General features: G+C 48.7%; 3 protein-coding genes across 3 annotated transcripts; 1 reads left to right on the forward strand and 2 right to left on the reverse strand.

The window, feature by feature from the left end:
* Window positions 1-1,336: 1,336 nt before the first annotated feature.
* LOC117845909 (IAA-amino acid hydrolase ILR1-like 9) lies at window positions 1,337-4,950 on the reverse strand. The gene is made up of 8 exons (XM_034726984.2): window positions 4,943-4,950; window positions 4,830-4,896; window positions 4,044-4,451; window positions 3,137-3,262; window positions 2,574-2,888; window positions 2,343-2,471; window positions 1,857-2,273; window positions 1,337-1,763 (listed from the first exon to the last, which is right to left on the reverse strand). Exons 1-7 carry the CDS (start codon window positions 4,948-4,950, stop codon window positions 1,899-1,901), a joined length of 1,428 nt encoding a protein of 475 aa, XP_034582875.2. The 3' UTR covers window positions 1,337-1,763; window positions 1,857-1,898.
* Window positions 4,781-6,795, reverse strand: LOC117845709 (desmethyl-deoxy-podophyllotoxin synthase). The gene is made up of 2 exons (XM_034726771.2): window positions 5,801-6,795; window positions 4,781-5,725 (listed from the first exon to the last, which is right to left on the reverse strand). The coding sequence occupies exons 1-2, from the start codon at window positions 6,704-6,706 to the stop codon at window positions 5,075-5,077; spliced, it is 1,557 nt and encodes a 518-aa protein (XP_034582662.1). The 5' UTR covers window positions 6,707-6,795; the 3' UTR covers window positions 4,781-5,074.
* An 8,961-nt stretch (window positions 6,796-15,756) lies between these two features.
* Window positions 15,757-21,386, forward strand: LOC117843743 (probable cellulose synthase A catalytic subunit 6 [UDP-forming]). Its single transcript, XM_034724433.2, has 12 exons — window positions 15,757-16,475; window positions 16,557-16,659; window positions 16,753-16,921; window positions 17,460-17,726; window positions 17,804-18,149; window positions 18,238-18,375; window positions 18,525-18,650; window positions 18,745-18,957; window positions 19,044-19,332; window positions 19,517-19,713; window positions 19,800-20,150; window positions 20,235-21,386. Exons 1-12 carry the CDS (start codon window positions 15,981-15,983, stop codon window positions 20,817-20,819), a joined length of 3,279 nt encoding a protein of 1,092 aa, XP_034580324.1. The 5' UTR covers window positions 15,757-15,980; the 3' UTR covers window positions 20,820-21,386.
* Window positions 21,387-21,830: the final 444 nt, after the last annotated feature.

Raw genomic sequence — 21,830 nt, forward strand, 5'->3', positions numbered from 1 at the left:
GAAACTACTTATCACATTTTATTCCGATGTGCAATCACGCAATATGCTTGGTGTGTGTGCAGAGACATTTTAGAGTGACGTGCCATCCCAAGGAGTGCAAATGAACTGCAGGAGAGGACGAATGAGTGGTCTAACAATCAAACTACGAACATGATCTTTCTATTCGGTTGTGTGGCTAGGAGTCTCTGGCTCATTAGGAATGACTTTGTTTTCAACAATGTTGTAGTGTCTTTGCCTGATGTAAGTCCGTATCGTGTAATCTCATTTATGTAGAAATGGAAGATCCTGAGCAAGGAGAAGGAATGGTGGATCGACGCGGTGATTCAGCAGCTGAAACTCCAACGGTTATAATCAAGATCTGAAGGAGCCTAAGGCGCGTGAAGGGGAAAAAAGGAACGGGAAGCGCTATATTTTGCTTCACTAGTTGCTTAGGAGGTTTCTCATAGAGGGTGCTTAGAGAGCGAGGCATAAAGCTTCTGTGAAACAAATGTGCACATGTTTTATGCTTTCTGCCTGTCATGAACCTAAACGTTGTAAGCTGGTAACCCCAACAAAACTTTTTCTGCTTTCTATAAAGCTGGGCCAGTGATGGTCTTCTATCTAAAAAAAAGATACTATAATTTCTTATCTTATCTGGAGACCACTGATTCGATTTAGAACGTACCATCTTGAAAACCTTGCATTGCATCCACCATTGGAAACACCAGTCGAGCAAACAAACACGCCATTGCTCCTCCTTGAGAGTTCTATGCATCATCTTCTAGGGCAGTGCTCACAAGTCACAACTGTAAAAAGTAGAAAGATATTCTAATGATGTAGAAATCATCATTGTTGTCTCATAGTCATGGAGGGATAAATTGATTGCTTAGACTTGAACCGTCATCAAAACCAAACCTACTGAATTCCAAAACTCTTCTAATGATCCTTGGTGACCGTGGAGGAAAACTTATCACAAAAGAATACATATTGGTGACAGTCCTGCATTACAAAGTCACCAAAAATATCTTCGTGATGGTAATTACATAGCTGTCACCATATATGTGGGAAACCGAATTTATAGTAGTGATTTCTCAGGTGTTTTGCTTTAATAATGGACGAGGCTTATTGCTCTTCTTTACATTTTTTCTAGTTTAGACAAATCTCTGAGAGACAAATAAATTAGCAGCCAAGAATCCCAACAATTATTTTCCAACAAAAGCAAACATTAAACACTTAGTAAATGACTATTGGAAAATATCTTAATTGGACTAAAAAATCCTTAGGTCTTTATGAAAATTCTAAATGACCAATAGCTGTTGTCCATTTGCAAAAAAATCACTCGGGAAACGTTGAAAAACTAGTAGTGTGTATGCTCAGATTGTACATTAAGTCATTCACATTTTGCTACCAATATTTACTCTCTCCAATTATTGAATAAGCAACATTTCATAATTAGCATGACCGAAAATATTTTAATATTGACCTGTAATGTCCTCAATAACCATACGTTTCAATTGGGCATGAGAATGGAATGTGTGCGATTTTTGCTCAAATAGTGACTTCATTTTACTACAACTTTATTTGGTTCTGTTATTTTTTACAGCTAGCTCCTTCTTTGCGCCAAAACTCTGAGGAATGATCGTTTCTACATACAAGATTCAAATAACGACATGCTATTGCCCAAATTTTTCTGCAACTATTTTTTCTTCCTCAATCAAGGTTTGTTTACATTTTTGAAAATGCTAAGCCTTCAACATCTCTACTTCTCAATACCCTTGAAGAACCTGCAGAAAAGAAGCTAAAATAAGACAGTGGCATTCTCACTTATCCTCGCAAGACAGTAGGAAAACCAAATAAAAAAATTCAAGCTAAGTCACCTGCATGAAAAGCATAGCTCCTATATTTTTTTCCATTCTGTTTCATGCTGATACATGTTTCTTCAAGTATTCAATGGCCACCGCAGCATGGAATGCAGCTCCTATGGGAAGGACATCCTCGTCTATCTCAAAGTAAGGGGAGTGAAGTGAATGGACTGCTGCCATTGTGCTCTCGTTGCGGCTTCCAATGTTGAAGAAGGCGCCTGCCATTCTCTGAGCGTAGAACCCAAAATCCTCGGCACCCATTACCAGGGGAGAAACCCTGACGTTCTTTTCACCAAGGAAGCTCTCAGCCACTGCCTTAGCATGACCATACATCCCTTCATCATTGATCACAACAGGATATGGCCTCATCTTTTCCTCCATGAAGTTCACACTGGCAGTGCAGTGATGTACCACTGACTGTCCTTCTACAATCTTCCAGAGAAGCACTTATCAATTGTGAGTAGCAGAAACCATGCAGTTCAGGTTCAAGAGGAGTTTTACCTCTGTGATCCTCTTCTTGAGATATGATAAACCTTCATTTGACATGCTCCTCAAGGTGCCACCAAAAGCCACAGATTCTGGAATAACATTGTAAGCTTCTCCTCCTTTCACAAAAGTGATAGATACCACCTGAAAGTTTCAACAGCAAAAGGAGCCACAGTCTTTCAACATCTGTACAAAATTCATCCATAATTAAAACTGCTACTATAGTATCGTAAGCCCATCACTTACTGCAGCCTGGAGCGGATCGATTTCCCTGGCGACGATATGTTGAAGACTGAGGATGGCAGTGGATGCAGCTACAATAGGATCAATGGATTGATGGGGTACTGCAGCATGTCCACCTTTTCCATTAACCGTTACTAAGAATCGAGCTGCTGTTGCAGCAAAGGGTCCTGGCCTAGAAGAAACGACACCTAATGGAAGGCCTGGGCTGACATGCAAGCCAAATATGGCTGAAACGTCATCAAGAGAGCCTTCTTCTAAGATGTAATAAGCCCCGCCATAACCCTCCTCTGCTGGCTGGAATACAAGCTTTACTGTACCCTAATGAAGAAAACAAGCATCATATGCAGGTTTTATGAGCGTGGAATGCATAGATGATCTAGAGGCAACCACCGTACTAGAAGCCAAAAAAGCAAATTAAACCTCAGAGAGATTTAAGTGTCCCATTATCGTGAAACGTATGTGCCATCGCATACTGACATTAATTTCCTGATAGTATGTAGCGTATAACAATCTGGCGATGGTCTGTAACATATCAAAATTAACCATACATTCTAATAACATAGTACCTTCAAGTCACCCTTCCGATCTTGAAGTAGCTTAGCAGCTCCTAGGAGCATTGTTGTGTGAGCATCGTGTCCACAAGCATGCATTTTCCCACTTTCCTGGCTCTTGTATTCCCAATCTACCAATTCCTGCCAACGGATAATGCCATAGTAATAAGCCAAACAATCACATCCAAAGTAGTATGTTTTCCGCAAACGTCATTAACGAATGTAATGGATTTTTTTTTGTTTGCTTTACAGGATTCATTGAAAATACAGAACCAACTGGAGGGCACAGAATTCATATTCATGGATATATAATATAATGCAAACTACAGCAATGGTCCAAGAATTTTTTTTATCCTCCTAGTTGACACTGACATTAGTATTGGCAGTTGCATTGGCAAGAATCTTGTTCAGGTGACGCAATTACATACTCACATAGAGATAAGAGAACAAATCCGAATGAACCAACTTAGGGTGTGTATGACTCGAGAGAATGTGCAGTTCAAGCACTAAAGAAGAGAGAAACTAAATGGAATCTCTAGATGAAAAGTTTTCAGATGATTATAATTTTTAAACTTTGTTAATTAAATCTTCTATAATCTTTGTCATCTCCGTGTAAACAAATTCTATGATTTGATAACCTGGTGCTAGTATATATATGTTACATTACATCCTCCCAAAATTAACTTTTGCGCTAAGGAAATTAATCAAGTCACTTTGCTGCATTGCCCTGTCTCCATATGGAACCAACTATGTGCCATAATGTTCTATCCTATCCTATTCAATGGAACTGATGCACAGACATCATCTCTTCCAAAAATGAATTGACTCGGACTCTAACCAGGGCCTACATTTCGGAGAATGATCTGAACCATGGAAGCGCAAATCGCCAGAAAGAGATCAGAGCCAAGAAACACAGACGGACCTCCAATGGGAGCGCGTCCATGTCGGCCCGGAGCGCGACGACGGGCGCGGCGCCGCCGCCAACGATGGTCGCCACGACGCCGGTCTGGGCGACGGGCCACCTGTACGGCACGCCGATCGCGTCGAGCTCGGCGCGCACGAGCTCGCTGGTGCGGTACTCCTGGAAGGCCAGCTCAGGCCGCTGGTGGATGCGGCGTCGCACGCCGCGCAGCCACGCGGCGAACCCCGGCGCGCGCGCCTCGGCCAGGAGCTCACCCGCGAGTGGCGTCGCCGGCGAGGCGACGGAGTTGTGAAAGCAGAGTAGTAGCGGTAGGAGGAGGACGATGAGGCTACAGGTGGTGGCGACGGCCATGGTCGACAGAGATGAGTTGCGTGTGTGGTTGCTATATCCTGTGCTGGGTGCACTGATCTGCAACCAAATTAAACTAAAATCCTAGAATGTTGGGTCTTTGCATGTATTGGACACAGGCATGCAGGATCTGACGATCTGTTAGATTATTATCCCCTTTATTGCGTGCTTTGACTAAACCATCGGATGCCAAAAGATAACTCAGTCCTACCGTGCCTTTAGGCCACACACTTCTTCCTCTGTCACGAGATAGCAGCTAGTGATTGCTCAAAGAACACAGGGAGGAAACGACGGTTTGGACAGAGATGCATGCAGAGACGACGTCGCCAATTCGCCATGAGACGACGGTTTTGATTGTAGACTTGCATGTAATTGGTTAAGAGTTCAAATTCATAACGAAGTCTTCATTAATTTCTGAAGTCACAACAGGGCACGTACATGCAGAATATTAACAGTTGGTCCTACTTGTTGACAGAAATACACCTTGTGCACGCAACGGTTAACACTGTCAAATTCAGTCACACAAATCTTGCTTATTTTTATCCACACACCTCGTCATCCAGCCAGCAAGATCATACAAAAACTAGAAAAATGCATACAAATATACCATAATCTTATTACTTGGACAGACGGCGAATCATTGAACTAAGTGGCGAGTAAACATGCACAAGGACCAAAGTAAGCTAATCAATGGTTAACGGGTCATAAGCAGGGACAGGTGCATGGACAACCGGAACAAGCAAAAGGTCGGATCGACGTCGTGCGGTGACCCCCATCACTTCCTTCATATCAACAGCTTCTTCAGCCGCCATTCCATGTGGTAGCTTCCAGTCAAAGTGGTACAAAAGGCTAGCCAGCGCGATTTCCACGCTTGCTAGCCCAAACATCATCCCTGGGCACATCCGCCGCCCTGCCCCAAATGGTATGAATTCAAAGTTTGTACCTTTCAAGTCGACACTACTCCTTCCATGTCCAAACCTCTCGGGCGCAAACTCTTCTGGCGCATCCCAATGAACCGGGTCCCTGCCAATCGCCCAAGCGTTCACCAACACGGTGGCTCCTACAGGAACATCAAACCCTAGCACTCGGCATGGGCTACGGCACTCCCGTGGCAAAAGAAGTGGTGACGGGGGATGTAGACGGAGAGTTTCCTTTATGACCAGGTGGAAGTACTCTAGTTCGCCTAATCTCGCCTCTGATACTCTCTCCTGGCCCTTGAGGACCTGCCTGATCTCGTCCTGCGCCTTTCGCATCACCCTAGGGTTCCTCATGAGCTCGGACATTGCCCATTGTAGCGTGGTCGCAGATGTCTCGCTGCCGGCCACGAAAAGGTCCTGCAATGCAACAAAGTTACCGATCGACTGGTTCATTTAAACCTATCGTTGACTTCCCTTTTTTGTGCAACTTACAGCGATCACGCCTTTAATGTTGTCCATGGTGATCGGGAACTCCAGGTCACCATCCCTCTGGATCCTGAGGAGCACGTCAAGGAGGTCCTCCTCCTTGCTGTCAGTGTCGTCAGCTTTGCTCAGCTGATGCTCCTGGATGATGCTATCCATGAACGCCATCATCTCCACGCGCACCCGCCTCATCCTGTCGGGCACTCCGCTGACAAGCATCGCCAGGCGCGACGACGGGTACAGGTCCGGCAAGCTCGGGCGTGAGAAGAGCTCGATCCCCTTCTCCATCAGCCGGAAGAACTCCGCGCGGTCCCTGAACCGGCTTCCCATGATGGCTCGCGCCGCCGAGTCGGCGACGTACGACGATATGCAGCTGCTGAGGTTCACCGCTTGCTCCGCCGCCGCCGCCACCTCCCGGAGGAGCCTGCCGGCGTCCTGCTCGCGGACGGCCCGGAAGGACCGCACGCGCCGGGCGCTGAGCAGCTCGACGGTGCAGATCCTGCGGAGCTGCCTCCACACGTCGCCGTAGGGGGCAAAGATGAGGCCCTCGGCGCCGTCGGGCAGGGCCAGCCTCGTCGCCGGGCCGATGGGCCGCGTCGCGAAGGCGAGGTCGTTCGTCTTGGTGATCTCGCGGGCCGCATCGGCCGACGAGGCGACGACGACGGGTAGCTCGCCTAGGCGGATCAGCATCAGTGGACCATGGCGCCTTGAAAGGTCCCGCAGCTTGCGGTGTGGGAGCGCGTCCAGCAGGAGGTGGTGGAGGTGGCCGATCACTGGTAGAGCCCAGGGCCCCGGTGGCAGCCGGAGGCCGGCGGCATGTCGGCGGTGCGGAGAGCGGAGGAGGTAGGCCAAGGGGATGATGGTGATGATCATCAGAAGTGGAAGGAACAGCAGATGGAGAGGGATGCCAGCCATGGTCTTTTATTTGCTTGCCAGAGGAATGTTCGGTGAGCAATTTAAACAATGATGCAACGTTTTGGCCTAGCATTGCCTTTTATAGTGCTGGAGTTGGCATTCGACCATGCTCCTGCTTGCGCCTATTCATCTTATAGTATTCTTATCATCTTGCGTAGGTCTCTGGTCCTCGGTCCATGAAGCCATTTGCCTTTTTTGTTTATGCTACCGGGGCATTTTTTGTTTTAGAAAGAAATTACAGACGAGAGTTAAAGTAGTCGCGCCAGCTAGCAGTTCTAGTGATCCACCGTCTTCTTGTACCGGCAGGTCCATGCATCCATGTCACGAATCACGCGCTGAAGCACCTCCACGGACGACAAAGCTTGACGTTCAAAAATCAGATAGCATCTGGGTCCTGTTGTTGTTCCCATTGCATAGCGTGAGGGACATCTGAAAGAGCTAGCTGTTGGGACAGTGAGCCATTGATCGTAGGTCCGGCGTATCCGAGAGGCCGACCTGTAGGAGACAATCCTGTAGCATGTTTTTCTCCTCCGCAGCACAGCGAGTGAGCCGGGGACGTAGCTGGTCGTCTAGAGTAGCACTTAAGGCAGCATGGACAGATATTTGGGGCCTAACACAGCGCGAGTAGAGTGCTGGAAAGGTTTCGGCTAAAGTAGAGTTCAGCAGCCACCTGTCATGCCAGAACGCACCCATTTCCAACCCGGACCATAGTGACGGCACGGTAGCGAGGGAGTCTTCAGAAACGATCCGCGCGATAAACGAGTCCGCGTCCTGGTGTCCCAGATCACCCGGATGCTGGCTTAAGAACCAGTTTTTCCATGGCAGACTATCAGACTCGTGGATTTTGTGCACGAATTTCATAAGCAGGCTATGGTTTTGGACAGCAAAGGGACGAATGCCAAGTCCACCATGTTCCTTGCTTTGGCTCACACGTTCACATGCCAAGGCCACCATGCTACCGGGGCATGATTTCATCTTGCAGGTAATACAGTAGCCTCTTATTTGTTTGCAATGTGCATTTGATTTTTCTTGCCTTTATATTTTTTATTTAAGTTTTCATTCATTTTCATATCTTTTACTGAACAATGCAACCGAATCCCTTTTTTTGTAAATAAAGGAGAAAAAAGTCCCGAACACTTCACCGTTTGACGACACACGAATCCTAGTGCCTTATTGCATAGCTGTCGGAAACAGGTTAGGTTAAGTACTTAAGTTACATAACAAGTAACAAGCTATATCATCTTGAGATACAATAAAAAGAATACTTTTGTATGTTGATAGTTGAAATGCTAAAATTCAAGATTAAGTAATAACAGGCCACACATTGTGTGTACGTTATCTTGCCGCTGCATTGGCTAACACTCTTTGTAACGACACCTTGTGCTCCCCGAGGGACGTAGTACTATAGACTAGTATATCCATTCATTTCTCAAGGGGAGTGTTGACATCAGGAGGCGTGTTATGGACTTTTTGTGACTGGACCAAGTGTCATTCTCAAGGCAATGGAAGTGTTGTATACCTTGCTCTGCCGGCCGCCGCCTCTCGCTTGCCGGCGCCGCTGCCTGCAGGCCGCCGTAACATAGCTCGCCGTCGCATGCTAAATCCGCCCTAAGTCGTAGGGAACAAGTTGTAGTGTGGGAGGCCGCAGAAGACTCAAAATCACAATGACTTGTGAATAGTTGAGGCAAAATCACAAAATTAGAAAAATGAGGGTAAAAACACAATTGTACTTTCGAAGTAGGGGTAAGATTAAAAACACTGCAACGTTTGAACAACACTTCTCTCTCATCTTGTTGACTGCTGACCAACGATTTGTGGCACCATCTTCATCGGTGCAGAGCAGAGGAGCGCGGAGAAACTGGGGCTGCCTAGCTTGGGCTGGGGATCACGGAAGGGCTCATGTTTGGGGATCGATTAGTAGTGACTTAACTAAGCAGGTTCTTGAAGTTGGATCAAGAACGGAGAAAGAGCATTTTGCTTACGCACTTTACAAAGGCAACGAGGAAGAACATGGTGACTGATGGTAACGCTACCACATTCTCAATGAAAAGTACGCTAACTCTGTTGTCCACCCTAACAAACAACTTCCCATTCCAGCTAGCATCGTCACGGGCAATGCGCTAAACTGGGCCACTTCTTGCGTCTACTACAAGTACCACCTCCTTACCCACTCCTCCTGGCCCAATGGCCCAATTTGGCGCATAGTCCACCGAACAACACACAAACCCTGCATATCCATCCAGCCAGCATGGGCCGTGGAGCCTGAGCCGCCTGCATGGTCCGGGCCTAGTATTTGACGCGTATAGGGTAACAAACAGCCCACATCCTAACGCGAGTGGTGTAGTAGAAACTAGAAAGAGCAGAGCACATCCGCGGAACCGTCCACACAATGTTGTCGTACCGGGAACCTGACTGATCTCTAGGCCTGCGGTCAAAAGAGTCGGTAAACCCGAGGAGAGTCGAAGAGAGTCCCACCGACTATGACCTGACCGGCGCCGGCGAAGATGCTGCCGCTATATCGCCCACTTTGCGTTAATCCAAGCGAGCAGTAACTCTACGATTATTATATTACTAGAGAGAGACTGCTAAAGAGTGTAGTTATTGCATGTTAAGTTAGGATAATTAAAAGTTTTAGACCCTAAACTTCCAAATGGAAGGACTGAACAGAGGATTAAAGGGATTTGTCCATGGTCCAGGGGTGATTAAAGGGGACTAAAGGATTAGGAGGATACGCCTACCCCTCATTATTGCTCATAGGATGCGGATTTTATGCATTGATTAGGTTTAATAGTCTTTAGTTCTTAGATCCAAACAAGATAGGAACCGCACTTCAATCTCCAGATTAAGTTTTAGTTCAGGACCAAACAATACTTACCGTAGGAGTATTAACCTAAATATATAGTACGGGTGGGTCAAACAAATTCTTTCGTCTGAGCCTGCATCCAAGCATGTGTGTGTGGCTCCCAAGCTATAAGAAATAAAGAAACGTTTCGGATCTGTGCATGTGGAGCTTGGGCAGGGGAATTAGAGAAACTTCGCAGCAGAGAGCGTGACGCCCCCAAACAAAGCTGTCTAAACAAACAAAGCTGGAGCCAGGACGCTAGTGCGATGCGGTTGTTGGCCTGGCCTGGCCAGGGGCTCGCGATGTGGAGAGAGAGACGATGATTGCTCAAAGTGTCGGCGCCCTTGGCTCGTGGCTGCTGCCTCTCGGCTCTCGCCGAGGAGCGACCAGACTGAAGAATTGGCCACTTGAAAACGCGGGAAAAGAGAGCCCAAAGGAAAGCGCTGTGGCTGCGGAAAGGGACGTGTCATCGGACGGTCGGCGTCCCACGGGGACCTCGTGCTCGGTCACGCCTGCATTTTTCTATCTGCCTCTCGTGATGCGAAGAGAGGATGCGAGCTCGTAGGGTTGATTTCCGATTTTTCGACGAGAGGGTGTGGGATAACTCGATTGGTGGATAGAGATGACTTTCACAGCCCGACTACAGCCTTCCAAAAATATTGCGCCTTAGCAATCAATACACCACCTCTAATGGCTACCGCAATCTTGTGGAGCGAGACATCCCGATCACTAGGGCACCCGTCCTGCAAGCAATTGAAGAAATAGCAAGAACAAGTAGAACAAGTACTGAATTACTAGATGCAAATGAAGATCTAAAACTCAATCTCCAATTTGGTGGGGTTCCGAAGACAAGAAGACTGGCGGCTGATCTACCCGAGTATTCCTAGCAGCGGCTAAGGGGTATAAGAATGTGGGACTACAAGGGTGCTGGGGTGGTGCTCCAACCCTAGGACGTGTCCCTTATGAACCCAACTTGATACACAGCCCATTGGGCCAAAATAAGGCGACGCAGCACATTGGACACAAAAACCTCTCGGTAGTAGTTGATCATTGCAGCCGCCTTAGAAAGATATGGATCTAAGTCTGGATCCAATGAAAATAGACTTAATAAGGATTCCATGAAGTACTTGAACGCTCCAATCTGAGTCCGTATGGAACTGTGGTGACCGTCACAAGTTTGTCTTGCTCTACAGTCTGAATCCAACTCCGAAACGTGTTCGATTTGATCTCTTTCTTTCCCTGGGCCAAAAGTAACTTGGTGGCCTGGTAGGAAACACTGGAAATTCTTGAACTTGTCCCCAGTAAACTTTTTTGGACCTTCATGCCTTCCATGTGTGTTTAACACTCTTTTTTATCCATGCATATATTTTTTAAAATGACAATGAACACACATCATGGTGCAGCATAAATTCATCAAATGTATCAAATACAATAATGACAAATAATTATTTCACCTTTGAATCAAAATTGCTAATGTGGTTGTATCCGAGCAGGTGTTATTCTCATCACCTCGCGTTCGGAGCGAAGGAAGCTCTTGCAATTGCAACCATCCAAGACGGATCTTACACTTAATTTCCCTTTGTACATGTATACCAGCAAATACACCCGTGCGATTATTAGGGAGTATATGTGTATATTAGGATATTTTTATTCTTTCCTTATACACTCGATGTATTTCTTGTACTCTAAGCTATATTGGCAATATATATACAAAGGTCACCCCCTCTCATTAGGGTGTGTGGTGTTTCCCATCTACATCTCTACATGGTATCACAAGATTAGATCGTGGGTCTCCTCTCCTCTCCCTGCGCCTCCCCCCGATCCGCACAAACCTAGGAGGCGCCCCCTGCTACGCCCCCGCCGCCCACCCTCCGCTGCACCTTCCTGTCTGGTGCCCCCCACCCCTTTGTCGTGCGCCATGTCCTCCACCGACTCCTTTGTGTTCGGTGATACCACCACCACTACTGCTGCTCTTGTGTCATCTCCTGGACTACCCCATGTTGTCGACGGCGGTGCATCTGTGCTGCCACCTGGCACCGGCGGCTCATCTAGCGGTGAGCCCCAAGCTCCTCCTACCGGCGACGCGCCCGACAACGGCGGCGGCGGCTTCATCATGTACCCAGCGCCGCTGCCAGCCATCCACCCCTACACCACCATCTCTGTCAAGTCTCACGTCACCGTGACGCTGACAATGAAGTCCAACGCCTACTCCAGATGGGCGTCCTTCTTCAAGTCCATGTGCGGCAAGTTCGGCCTCCGATCACACATCGACGGCACGGTGGCTCCTCATCTGCAGGACCCTAACTGGGATCAAGCGGATTGCTGTGTCCGCTCCTGGTTCTTCGGCTGCGTCACTGACTCCGTCCTCGACCTCTAGCTCGCCATTGAGGGACTCTTCCGCGCGAACAAGCAATACAGGGTGATTTTCCTTAGCCATGATTTCCACTCCATGACGCAGGGCGACTCCTCCATCGCCGAGTACTGCAGCCACATGAAGACTCTCGCCGACACCCTTCGCAACGTCAACCATCCTGTTCAGGACTCCCAGCTTGTCCTGAACCTCCTCCGCGACCTCAACCCACGCTTCTCCAACACCGCCAACTCCACCGCTGGCTTCCCGTCCTTCACCCAGCGCAGGACATGCTCACCCTGAAGGAACTTCACCTCGCCAATGAGGAGAAGGTCTCCAACTCCACCGCCATCCTCATCGGGAACTCTTTGTCATCATCGTCTTTCTCCAACTGTACGGGCGGGTGTCACCCATCATCTAGATCTGCTCAGACCGGCGGCGGCAACGGCAAGAAGAAGTGGTAATAGAAGAAGGGCGGTAGCGGCTTCCAGGCACCCCCCGGAACGACGGTTCCCACAGCGGCAAGCCTCACGGCCCACCGGCCCGTGGTTCTACTTCAGTCTGGGGTTGGCTCCTATGGCGCTATAGGGCTACAGCAGGCTGCCCGGGAGGGGGGTGGGGAGCGCCAGCCCCTGGCCTCTTCGGCCCTCCTCCGCAGGCCCACGCTGCCTACGCCCTCGTTTAGGGGCCCACTCCGGTGCCAACCTGGGACCAGGCGGGTCTGGTTGCCGCCTTGAACTAGATGGCGCTGCAGAACGGCGGCTGTGTCATTGACTCAGGTGCATCCGGACATATGTCATCTTCGGATGGTATTCTTCATTCCTGCCTCCCTCCATCTCACTCCTCCATTACTGTCGGTAATAGTCACACCCTTCCCATCACGTGCCATGGCAACTCCACCCTCACGACCCCCACCTCCCAATTTCAGCTTAACAATGTCCTTGTTGTCCATTCTTTAATTCGCAATCTGATTTCTGTTCGTTAGTTTACTAAGGACAATAACTGCACTAAAGTTTGATGCTTTTGATTTTTCTGTCAAGGATTTTCTGACCAAACGCATGATTATTCGCTGCAATAGTGCCGACGACCTTTACACCATGCCTCCAGCAGCTAGCTTCACAGCGTCCCACGCCGGCCTTACCATCTCCTCCATTTATGGCATCTTCATCTTGGTCATCATGGTCCTGTCGCCATCGCTACACTTAGACAGAATTCCTCCATTGCTTGTAATAAAGCCAGCCACACTCTATGTCATTCATGTCAGTTAGGGAAACATGTTTGGTTACCTTTCTCTCATTCTAGCTCTCGCAATTCTGCTCCCTTTGAGTTAGTTCACTGTGATGTTTGGACTTCTCCGGTAGCTAGCGTTTCTGGTTATCACTACTACCTAGTTACTCTCGACAACTTCTCGCATTTTTGTTGGACATTTCCTCTAGTTCACAAGTCTGAAGTCGCCTCATACATCACCAATTTCTACGCGTATACTCATACACAGTTTAGTCTTCTTGTTCGCAGCATCCAGGCTGACAATGGGATCGAGTTTGTCAATAGAACTCTCACATCTTTCTTAGCTTCTCGGGTTATCCACTTGCGCCTCTCGTGTCCCTACACTTCTCCCCAGAATGGGAAAGCCGAGCGTGTCCTCCGCACACTTAATAATGTCACTCGCATATTGCTCATTCATGCCTCCATTCACTCGGTCTGAGACTGGAGCCATCCAGGGGGTGAACTACCAGGCCTGACGGCCTCGACTTCTTCTTCGCCCTCTCCGATTCCGGTGAACCGCCAACTGATGTGCTGCCATGGTCGACGAGTTCAAGGCCCTCATCAACAATGACACCTGACGCCTCATTTCGCGTCCGCTCGGTGCCAATGTCGTGTCGGGCAAGTGGATCTTCCAGCATAAGTTCCATGCCAATAGGTCCCTCGCTCAGCACAAGGCGCGTTGGGTCGTTCGCGGCTTCTCCTAGCACCACGGCATCGACTACGATGAGACCTTCAGTCCGGTTGTCAAACCGACGACGATACGGACCGTCCTCAGCATCGCCACTTCTCGCGCCTGGCCGATCCACCAGTTGGACGTGAAGAATGTGTTTCTTCACGGACACCTCACGGAGATTAGAAATTTACCGTCCACCGTTCTGTTTATATTTTTACCACTCGGTCCAATTTAGCCGTTAACGATGGAATTCCTGACAATTCTGCTCATGCCCTCCTTATCTTAGATAATCAGATATAAGTATTGTTATAACTATGTAATTCTTGTTGCAGTCACGATGTCGGTCGTCGTAAGTATCGTTGGAACCATTCCCTGATACAAATGTGTTATAGGCGCCTCCATCATGTGCCGGTTTCCTGATACAAATGTGTTGGGGCTCATTTTTACACTCTTCCGGGGAATTAACATTGTCTGGCCTGTTGTCATTGTGTCGGTCCTAGTATCCCCTTCCAGTTTGTTTTAATTTTGTCGCTCTCGACCCACGCTGCCACCTCCGAGCCCCACATGAAAGAGTGGTTTGGGGCTTGAATAAACTAAAACGTCACTCACATGCACCACACCTAATGACACTTGACCTACCGCATCCCCATGCTCCTGATTATCATTACTTTTTTAATATCTTAAATTATTTACACGTTGTTAGTGCAAGGATCCAAGCCCCATCATGCATCATGCTTCCATTCCTAATGCATCGCTGTCACTGTGCTCCGGTGACTGAGCCCGATGGGTTAACTGCCATTTGGTTATTCCAAGTCAAACACGGAGGTGATTGTTTCTAAACAGGGTGGGGGTGATCCTAAAAAGCAAACGAAAATTATGTGCCTACCTCGAGACACACCCCTCACATCTCCTTTTCATATTTTTTTTTTCCCTTGGCAAACGGCCCCCTATCGGTAACCACCGTGCCTCGCCTCAACCGGCACTAAGCTACCTCTGGTGGCCAAGGTTTTGCATCACCACTCTAGTGTGGAGGTCACCCACTACAAAAGCTGAGTCCCATTAAAATTTTCTAACACCACTAAACAGGAGGTTTTACCTGAGAATTTGAGTACCTGTTGCTAAGTGCAAAATTATCCCTACTTTTACATACAAACTACTAATAACCGGAAATTCCTCTTTGTACTACGAAACTGCAACATACTTTAAGCTAGCAATCAATAACATGTGTGTATGAACTTCATATTATTTTGTCTTCATGCTCTTTTACAAACAATGCGCATCTTACAAGAGAAGAAATTTAATAAAATAAATGTACTAACAATATTTATTTTAATTACATTTCCCGAACAATCGGCTCTGCAGCGTATTCAAGCTAGCTTCAATAACACCTGCATCAAAATTGTTAGTGTCCACCAACCATATAAGGATGGTAATGTAAGCCGTGGTGGCGGGAGAAATGACGCCCTAATGTTTGAGTTCAAATTTCGCTATCCGAGTTGACAACCGTAACCGTTAAATTTTCCTTTCAAGTAATTGGAAAACCTTGGTCTGAACCTTTTTCAGTTTTTTTTTAGGGCAAGAACCTTTTCAGTTGAGATTTCATACCCGGTCGAGTTAAAATGAACACGATTTTGATGTAGCTGTCACTGCTCCCATCCCCCATTAATCCACCCCGTTAATAGCTGTCCATCCCAGCACAGCACAGTTAGCCCAGATCAGAGACATTCCACCAACCTTCTCCATCCAGCATGGCATGCATACCACTGGCAGTCCAACAGTTGCCGTTTTGGTTCTGCACCGACACCGACACACTCCCTCCCTCCCTCTCTCTCACTAACCCTCTCTTTTTCTATACAAAATAAAAGGAAAAGAAAAGAAAAGAGACGCTAATCAGCTGGTAGCAACGCGGTGGTTGCCGCTGCTCGCCCCGCAAGCAACGCACCAACGCGGCGCGGCGCGGCCATTATTATACCTCCCACGCCATCGCCACCCACCCCTCCTCCTCCCCAGCTCACACCAGAGCAGAGCGCAGCGCGGACACAGCCGGCGCATGTGAGACGGCGCCCGCGAGGGGAGACTAGAGGAGAGGACACAGCCGCGCGCACATTCTGCTGGGAGCGCCCGCGCGCGAGATCCGGCGGAGATGGAGGCGAGCGCCGGGCTGATAGCCGGCTCGCACAACCGGAACGAGCTGGTGGTGATCCGCCGCGAGCCCGGGGGCGGGGGCGGCGGCGCGGCGCGGCGGGCGGAGGCGCCGTGCCAGATATGCGGGGACGAGGTCGGGGTGGGCTTCGACGGGGAGCCCTTCGTGGCGTGCAACGAGTGCGCCTTCCCCGTCTGCCGCGCCTGCTACGAGTACGAGCGTCGGGAGGGGTCGCAGGCGTGCCCGCAGTGCCGGACGCGGTACAAGCGCCTGAAGGGCTGCCCCCGCGTCGCCGGCGACGAGGAGGAGGACGGTGCCGACGACCTCGAGGGCGAGTTCGGCCTCCACGGCGGCGGCGCCGGCGCCGGCGGCGACGACGACCCCCAGCACGTCGCCGAGTCCATGCTGCGGGCGCACATGAGCTACGGCCGCGGCGACGCGGCGCACGGATTCAACCCCGTCCCCAACGTCCCGCTCCTCACCAACGGCCAGATGGTACGCCCGCTGGTCCTGCTTGCTCGCATTGCTTTGGATTGGAATTGGACTCGATTTTGCTCACTGATAATCACTATGCAGGTCGACGACATCCCGCCGGAGCAGCACGCGCTTGTGCCGTCCTACATGGGCGGCGGGCCCAAGAGGATCCACCCGCTCCCCTTCGCAGATCCGAGCCTCCCAGGTGCGTGCCTCACCAATCCAATGCTGGAATCTGGCAATGCCGGAGACCGTACTCTCTAGCCGCGTTCTGAATTTGCTTGGTTTGGCGTCGCAGTGCAACCGAGGCCCATGGACCCGTCCAAGGCCCTGGCCGACTACGGCTACGGGAGCGTGGCCTGGGCGGACAAGATGAAGGACTGGAAGAAGCAGCAGCAGGAGCGCCTGCAGCATGCCAGGAGCGACGGCGGCGGTGATTGGGAGGGCGAAGATGCAGATCTGCCGCTGTATGTGCCTGAGCTCCTCCACCAGACTTGTTTGTTGACAACTAGAGTAGCTTCCTGGCGCTTTAATTACTTTTCTTTCGGTGCTGATGGTGCGCTAGAATTGGTATTGCTACTACAGAAGTTAGCTGATGGTTAGCTGCTTGCACTAAATGTGTACTGTGAAAAATGCCACTCTTTATTAAACCACTAATCTCCAGCTAAACACACATAAATGTGATATCCATTTTCATTAGGCAGTAAAGGGCTTTTGATCACAAATATTTCTGAAAAATCTGCTGGTACTTTGTAGCTTTGTATTTACTTGCTAGATGCTGCACGCCCATATAGCTGGAGAGAATCCGGAATGCAAGCTCAGCTGTTTATTCAATGCTGAATGCCTGAATTTATAGAATAAGATGATAGATCATCTATATGGAATTATTTATGTGATGCATCTTCCATCATGCCTGATAGCTGTATATTCATAGAAACCTACATAGTGGTGTGGATAATTTTGCTACTAGCTTGTACTAAAATGTTCTGTAAATTTCTTGACCAGAATGGATGAAGCTCGACAGCCATTGTCCAGAAAAGTTCCGATACCATCAAGCCGGATTAATCCCTACAGGATGATTATCATTATCCGGTTGGTGGTTTTGGGGTTCTTCTTCCACTACCGGGTGATGCATCCGGTGAACGATGCATTTGCTTTATGGCTCATTTCTGTAATCTGTGAAATCTGGTTTGCCATGTCCTGGATTCTTGATCAGTTCCCAAAATGGCTTCCAATTGAGAGGGAGACTTACCTGGACCGTTTATCACTAAGGTTGGAATCAAATAAATGCTTTCCCTATCTTCTTTCTAAAGTTCCAAAGCTAAGAAGTTCATTGCTTGTCTGTCCAGATTTGACAAGGAAGGCCAACCCTCTCAACTTGCTCCAATTGACTTCTTTGTCAGTACGGTTGATCCCTCAAAGGAACCTCCCTTGGTCACAGCAAACACTGTCCTTTCCATCCTTGCTGTGGACTATCCGGTTGAAAAGGTCTCCTGCTATGTTTCTGATGATGGTGCTGCGATGCTTACGTTTGAAGCACTGTCTGAAACATCCGAATTTGCAAAGAAATGGGTTCCTTTCTGCAAAAAGTTTAATATTGAGCCTCGTGCTCCTGAGTGGTACTTCCAGCAGAAGATAGACTACCTGAAAGACAAGGTTGCCGCATCCTTTGTTAGGGACAGGAGGGCAATGAAGGTACAATGTTAATCCTGTGTTTTGCTTTTCTGTGCAATTTCTTAATTTCTATAAATAGGCTAGTTACACTGCTTTATTTTTCATTCAGAGAGAATATGAGGAATTCAAGGTAAGAATCAATGCCTTGGTTGCGAAAGCCCAAAAGGTCCCCGAGGAGGGATGGACAATGCAGGATGGAAGCCCCTGGCCTGGAAACAACGTGCGCGATCATCCTGGAATGATTCAGGTAGGCCTTTATAGTCCTTGGTGTTATACCAAACGCTGGTACAGTTTGTCATTCTCATCATCGTACTTCTCGCTTTTGTTTATTTCCCCTGAACCAAAAGATTGTTCTACTTCCTTCACCTCAAATTGCTCAAAATTATGTGTCAACAGGTGTTCCTTGGCCAAAGCGGTGGTCATGATGTGGAAGGAAATGAGCTGCCTCGCCTCGTTTATGTCTCGAGAGAAAAGAGGCCAGGCTATAACCATCATAAGAAGGCTGGTGCCATGAATGCATTGGTAAAAACTCTGAGCTTGGTGTCTTTTATGATTCTTCTTGTAACCTAGTAGCAGCACATGACTGATGTTGTCTTTCTGTTTTGTTATTCAATAGGTTCGTGTCTCTGCTGTCTTATCAAATGCTCCATACCTATTGAACTTGGACTGTGATCACTACATCAACAATAGCAAGGCCGTAAAAGAGGCTATGTGTTTCATGATGGATCCTTTGGTGGGGAAGAAAGTGTGCTACGTGCAGTTCCCTCAGAGATTTGATGGTATTGACCGGCATGATCGATACGCTAACAGGAACGTTGTCTTCTTTGATGTAAGATTCAGCTTCCCCAACACATTAAGCTATCCATGTTGTTATTATCGGTGCCACGTAGGTTTTCTAACATTTGCATCATACAGATCAACATGAAAGGTTTGGATGGTATTCAAGGACCCATCTATGTGGGTACTGGATGTGTCTTTAGACGGCAGGCACTGTATGGTTATGATGCTCCAAAAACAAAGAAGCCACCATCAAGAACTTGCAATTGCTGGCCCAAGTGGTGCCTCTCTTGCTGCTGCAGCAGAAACAAGAATAAGAAGAAGACCACAAAACCAAAGACGGAGAAGAAGAAAAGATTGTTTTTCAAGAAAGCAGAAAATCCATCTCCTGCATACGCTCTGGGTGAAATTGAGGAAGGTGCTCCAGGTATTGTCAACCTTTCAAACATAACAGCACCATTAAAGTCCAAAGGCGTGCACTTAGATTTTAAAATCAGGACAGTTCTTTTTGTACAACCACTTCATATTAAGTTGACTACCTGTTGTTTTCAAGGACGAAAGCATTTGTGTTTCTGTTTGACACTTGTGAATAACATTTCACTGTTCACCAGGTGCTGACATTGAGAAGGCTGGAATTGTAAATCAACAGAAGCTAGAAAAGAAATTTGGGCAGTCTTCTGTATTTGTTGCATCAACACTTCTTGAGAATGGTGGGACCCTGAAGAGTGCAAGTCCGGCTTCTCTACTGAAGGAAGCTATACATGTTATCAGCTGCGGTTATGAAGACAAGACTGATTGGGGAAAAGAGGTATATATACTAACCTGATCAAAACACTTTTGACTACTCTACTTACAGATATATTTTACTAAGTAGATCATGGTGGATTCTTGCAGATTGGCTGGATTTATGGATCAATTACAGAAGATATCTTGACTGGATTTAAGATGCACTGCCATGGTTGGCGGTCTATTTACTGCATCCCAAAGAGGCCTGCATTCAAAGGTTCTGCACCTCTGAATCTTTCTGACCGTCTCCATCAAGTCCTTCGGTGGGCTCTTGGATCTGTCGAAATTTTCTTCAGCAAGCACTGCCCCCTTTGGTATGGGTATGGTGGTGGGCTAAAGTTCTTGGAGAGGTTTTCTTATATTAACTCTATCGTATACCCCTGGACATCCATTCCGCTCTTGTTCTACTGTACATTGCCTGCCATTTGCTTGCTCACTGGGAAATTTATCACACCAGAGGTAAAAATTTGTTTCCTTACAGAACAATGAAATATCATGGGTTTATTTGTGAATCTTACCATCATTATTATTTCAAAATTGCAGCTTAGCAATGTTGCCAGTATCTGGTTCATGGCTCTTTTCATCTGCATCTTTGTCACCGGCATCCTTGAGATGAGATGGAGCGGTGTGGCCATCGACGACTGGTGGAGGAACGAGCAGTTCTGGGTCATCGGAGGTGTTTCCTCGCATCTCTTTGCGGTGTTCCAAGGCCTTCTGAAGGTCTTTGCCGGTATCGACACCAGCTTCACCGTCACATCAAAGGCTGGGGATGATGAAGAGTTCTCAGAGTTGTACACCTTCAAGTGGACGACCCTCTTGATCCCCCCGACGACGCTGCTCCTGCTGAACTTCATCGGTGTCGTCGCGGGCATCTCCAACGCGATCAACAACGGGTACGAGTCGTGGGGCCCCCTGTTCGGGAAGCTCTTCTTCGCGTTCTGGGTGATCGTCCACCTGTACCCATTCCTCAAGGGTCTGGTGGGGAGGCAGAACCGGACGCCAACTATCGTCATCGTTTGGTCCATCCTCCTGGCCTCCATCTTCTCGCTGCTGTGGGTCCGCGTCGACCCGTTCCTCGCCAAGAACGATGGGCCGCTGCTGGAGGAGTGCGGCCTGGACTGCAACTGAGGAAGAGGCATGTGGTTCGAGAAGCTCCGTTGCAGGCGAATTACGCCCGAATTTTTTTTTGGAAATTCTTTCCTGTAGATAGAAACACAGATCCACCCTGGCGTTTCTGCTGTTCCATGGTGAGGCGGTGACATCCTTGTGCAGCTCTTCTTCTTCTACCGAAGACAGCCGCCTGGCCTGCTGCTGGTTCTGCACCGGATTGATCCGCCGCCGGCCGACCGGAGCAGGAGGAAGCCGGCAATTGTTTGTTGATTGAGTAAATTAAAAGAGTTAAGTTATATATGATGCACATTGCAGAGCATGTCCTGTCCAAGTGTCCATTCCATTCCCTCTCAGTTGGTACATTAGCAAGAAAACAGATTGATTGTTTTTTTTAGGAGTTTGTTATTCTTTTGGTAGCGATGCCATCCCCGCCCACCCCGTGTTGTAAGATGATCTGCTGCCCAGTCGCCGAAGACGCGGTGGGCAGCGCTGTTTTGCTTCTGTAATCGTATAGAAACTCTTGTATCCAGTTGCTCTTGACATTTTTTGATGAAAGAAGAAAGATTGGAGCATCTGTTCCGTGAATTCGTGTCTCTGTGTTGGACTGTTGGTTGGGTGCGGCATGTGGCCTGGAGGTCGGCAGGCAGCTAGCTGGTTGACACCGGAAGCCGCCCGAGAGCGGCATGGCATGGGGGCATGGGCGCTGCCGCACGGCGACCGACCACACCGCCAGCCAGCCAGGGGCACCGAAAGCTGCGTTGGCAGCCGCGTTCTGCTGCTGGCGGGGCGTCGTCTTGGGCGCGGTGCACGTGAAAAGCACCCTGGTACGCGGCGGGGAAAGGGCCCTGCTGGCCATGCGTTCACGAGGGACGAGGGGGGGCGGCAGGGCATGTCCGCATGTGATGTGAGGCTGGCCGGCCGTCCGCGAGCGAGACGTCGCAGTGAATGACGCGTCCGTCGATTGGCGCCGTGCTGTCGGAGTCGGACGAAGCGGCCAAGCGGGGGTCACGGGGACGGCGGGGCAGGGTC

Source organism: Setaria viridis, chromosome 2 (genome assembly GCF_005286985.2).
Source record: "Setaria viridis chromosome 2, Setaria_viridis_v4.0, whole genome shotgun sequence".
In the NCBI taxonomy this organism is placed as follows: domain Eukaryota; kingdom Viridiplantae; phylum Streptophyta; class Magnoliopsida; order Poales; family Poaceae; genus Setaria; species Setaria viridis.

Excerpts from the sequence above, each read along its gene's own strand:
- LOC117845909 (XM_034726984.2), bottom strand. Across the intron at positions 4,452-4,829 it reads CAACTGTTAATATTCTGCAT|ATCAGTGCACCCAGCACAGG; the intron begins GTACGTGCCCTG and ends ATTTGGTTGCAG. Across the intron at positions 2,472-2,573 it reads TCGATCCGCTCCAGGCTGCA|GTGGTATCTATCACTTTTGT; the intron begins GTAAGTGATGGG and ends TGAAACTTTCAG.
- LOC117845709 (XM_034726771.2), bottom strand. The coding sequence starts at position 6,706 with ATGGCTGGCATCCCTCTCCATCTGCTGTTCCTTCCACTTCTGATGATC. Across the intron at positions 5,726-5,800 it reads ACATTAAAGGCGTGATCGCT|GACCTTTTCGTGGCCGGCAG; the intron begins GTAAGTTGCACA and ends GTTGCATTGCAG.
- LOC117843743 (XM_034724433.2), top strand. The coding sequence starts at position 15,981 with ATGGAGGCGAGCGCCGGGCTGATAGCCGGCTCGCACAACCGGAACGAG. Across the intron at positions 16,476-16,556 it reads TCCTCACCAACGGCCAGATG|GTCGACGACATCCCGCCGGA; the intron begins GTACGCCCGCTG and ends ATCACTATGCAG. Across the intron at positions 18,150-18,237 it reads GGGACAGGAGGGCAATGAAG|AGAGAATATGAGGAATTCAA; the intron begins GTACAATGTTAA and ends TTTTTCATTCAG.